Source organism: Octodon degus, unplaced genomic scaffold, assembly GCF_000260255.1.
Source record: "Octodon degus isolate 3935 unplaced genomic scaffold, OctDeg1.0 scaffold00603, whole genome shotgun sequence".
Lineage (NCBI taxonomy): Eukaryota > Metazoa > Chordata > Mammalia > Rodentia > Octodontidae > Octodon > Octodon degus.
In genome coordinates, this window is record NW_004525179.1 from 23,441 (window position 1) to 26,895 (window position 3,455).

The 3,455-nt window shown below is 37.6% G+C and overlaps 1 protein-coding gene across 1 annotated transcript in view; it reads right to left on the reverse strand.

Annotated features, from left to right (window-relative positions):
• Window positions 1-443: 443 nt before the first annotated feature.
• Window positions 444-3,455, reverse strand: part of LOC101561014 (cytochrome P450 3A5-like) — a gene marked incomplete at its 3' end in the record, with an annotated part of 46,889 nt that continues 43,877 nt past the window's right edge. Inside the window, exons 4-6 of the mRNA XM_004648701.1 lie at window positions 2,669-2,782; window positions 2,308-2,396; window positions 444-592 (exon numbers count right to left, since the gene is read on the reverse strand). Coding sequence (XP_004648758.1) covers window positions 444-592; window positions 2,308-2,396; window positions 2,669-2,782 — 352 coding nt within the window. The remainder of the gene's footprint in view (window positions 593-2,307; window positions 2,397-2,668; window positions 2,783-3,455) is intronic.

A 3,455-nucleotide genomic window follows, 5' to 3' on the forward strand; every position in this document is an offset into this window, starting at 1 on the left:
TATTCATGTTATGAATAATGTCAAAGTGGGAAAATATCTCCAATATCCATCAATTGATGAATGGATAAACAAAATCTGTTATATGTATACAATAGAGTGCTATTTGTCTAAAAATAAATATTGGCTCATATTTCATTGAAAATGTGTCACTAAATGAAATAAACAAAACTGAAAAAACATATTTATGATTTAATTAATAAGAAGTGTATAGAAAGCATAAATATACAGAACTAAAACAAAGTAGTCCTTCTTTGACAAGGGAATTAGGAGGAAAGAATAAGAAAGAAAAAGGTTCTGAGTTGACAATAATAATCTCCTTTGCACAGCAATGATGCTATAAATATAAATATGTATTTTAATAGGTTACTTATATGCCATGTCATATATACCTAAGTAAATCCATTCTTTTCAAAAAAGGAAGAAGAAATAAACATTGTACTTACGCCCTAAGAAAATCAATGGATTGAAAAAATGAAAACTTAAGAGCTTGTTCACTTTCTCCACAAAGGGATCTTGTGGGTTGTTGAGGGAGTCAATATTTACTCCAAACGATGTGCCAGCGATCACATCCATGCTATAGGCCCCCATGATCCTGAGTATATAAACAAATAGAAATAAATATATGTGCAGTTTTTCACTCCTTCAGGCTCATGGGCTCATGGGTGTGGGAATTAATCCACAGCTGTCAATAATATCAGAGGTCCAGACACTGTCAAACTTATCTAGTGTCATCTGATTACATTATGCACCCCCACACTCCATCTGAGAACTTATTGGGACCTAGTGTGCCCTTGTGCTATGGTGTTGAGAACACTAAGGTGAGTTACACCCACATCGGCATGCAAACAGTTCAGCCAAAGTGACAAAGAGTCCATCAGAAAAATATGGGCAATGTGTATGGAATGTGGAGAACAGATGGGAACATGATGTATCATCAGCACAAGGTAAAGTAATGATTCTTCCTAAGTGAGTCAAAAAGGGTGACATGGATACAGATTTCTTAGATGTGCAATCTGTGCCACAACTGCACTCCTTTTCAGAACATCACACAATGGCAGGACAAGGTTCTAAGATTCCAGTAAAACAATTCCCTTCTCCAAATTTCTGTTCAATCTTCTGAAAGTACTGCACTTTACCAGCTCCTGGGATCTGATGTTTCCCAAACAGAAGAACTGTTCTGGTAGTATATGAAACTCAACAATAATCCTCGCTAAAAAATAATAAGTCAGGGGGCCGAGGAGATGGCTCAGTGGAATAAGCGCTTCCCTTGCAAGCGCAAGGGCCTGAGTTCAATCCCCAATTCTGCCAAATAAAAAAGAATAATAATAAATCAGTACAACACTGATTTGGGAGATGCCTATATTTAAGCTTGCTAGAAGAGTTGAACCTGATCGTCCTTCATAAGTCAAAAACCCCATATTTACATAAGAAATGCTATGGTTGCAGTTCAAGAAGAAGTACTGGAAAAGGGTAATATTTAGAGTACTTCAAGCATCTTTAGAAAAATCATAAAGAGGTTTTCTTGGTGACTCTTTCCTCATTGCTGGGACAAAATACACATCCCCCAAGCTTAAAGAAGGAAAGGTTTATTTAGCTCACAGTTAGTGGAAGTTTCAGTCCATACTTTCATGCTCCAAGTAACAGTGCTACATAGAAGAGGGCAGCTGTTCATGTCATCAGAATAGCAAAGTGCAAAGAGAGCAGCCACAGCTAAGGCAGCTAGCCAGCTGATTTTCCCTCCTTACATTTGGATGCATATTATCCCCCTTAGGGCAAGTATAGCACTTACACCCACAATCCCAGAACTGGATCAAAAATTAATCACAAACTTTATAAGCCTTCGCATGGCAACATGAGGCTTTTGGGGAACAACCAGACACAAATCATAATGAGGTCTAAGTTGTTCATGGTTTCAGAGTGTATCTTTCCTCACCCATCCATTGCTTTTCTATCTGTACCACATCCTTTCTTCTCTTACTGTTCCCATCCTTTGCACTCATACCTTTGTTATGATTGCATTTTTTCTTTATAAACTGTGCAGTATGCTGTTTACAACATACAAGGTGACAAATAACCAATTCACATAAACATGGTTCCTTTGCACAGAGTAGTCAAACCTTTCTACTCCAGGCACCCTGCCTTCAAGAGGAAGATCCCACAATTGGAAGTCTCATTACCTTAACACTTTTTCGCACATGAATTTGTCTGTCCCTGGATTTACTCAGAAATGGAGATATCAGCTTCCTTGCAGGCAGGTGGACGGTCCTATATAGAGCTCAGAAGCCCAGCAGGTGTCCTGCAACTTACTCTTTCATGGATACGGGAGCACTTTTCTCTGCTTCTCGCTTCAGGTTTTTCAACAACACATCTGTATACTGTTCAATAATGGGGAACATCTAAGCAAAAAAAAAAAATAGCATAATATTCAGGTAAATTCACACACACACACACACACACACACACTCACAAAATACAAGGCATTCTGAGTCATGAACCCATGTATAGCATTTTGTAAGTAATTGTGTATTTTTTCCTAGGTCATAAAGGGAAAACTCATTCCTAGAAGCTCATCTGCAGGAGGCTGTCCTAGAAAAAAGATGAAGAACTTTGTACTTTCCCACAAACTCATTCTTTAAATTTTCAAATAAAAACCTTCATTCATGCTTACTTCCTTCAGTTTTCCACTGCTGAAAGTGGGTGATAGCAATGTCCGTACTCTCTTCCATTGTTCATCTTCAAGTGCATTCATGGAGTTTTTCATCAAGACTGATGGACGAATTGGCTAGGGTTCAATGTTAAAGATGTTTCATAATAAAGAAGTATACAAAGATTTAATATTTGTAGAACATTTGTTGAACATAGATCTCCTGTTTAAGAAATATTTAGTGATTTTCTGTGAAGAGGGAGGTCCTAAGCCAGATGCTTAATACATATTTATACATAAATACCTTGCATCCTCTGAGTGTGTGTGGGACACCCAGCCATCTGGCATGGTTTCACCCTTTATATTCCAGACTCTTTTTCTAGGGAAATGTATAGTTTTACCATAAACATGAAAGACATGGTAAACTTTTATGAATAACAGTATAGAAGAAGGAAACTTATGCTGGAGGAACAGAACTGAGGTTTGTGCTCATGTTTGCATAACTACACACCTGTGACTAATTTGCATGGAGATGCACACAAGGATGAACACACATGTGCACACACACATTCACACCCTAAATCATTGCAGGATTAAACTGAAGCAATGTCAATACACTCTATCGGTTTTGTCTGTGTTAATCTACTTTAACCTTTCAAGCATTACCCATGTGATTTGCTTTTTGCCAGTCCTTTGGAAAACCCATGACTCCTAAGGACTACTGAATTATATTGAATTATTTTGCTGAATTCATGCAACTACAATATCTAAATGGCAACGGAATACCCAGCTCTGACAAAACTAAACAAAA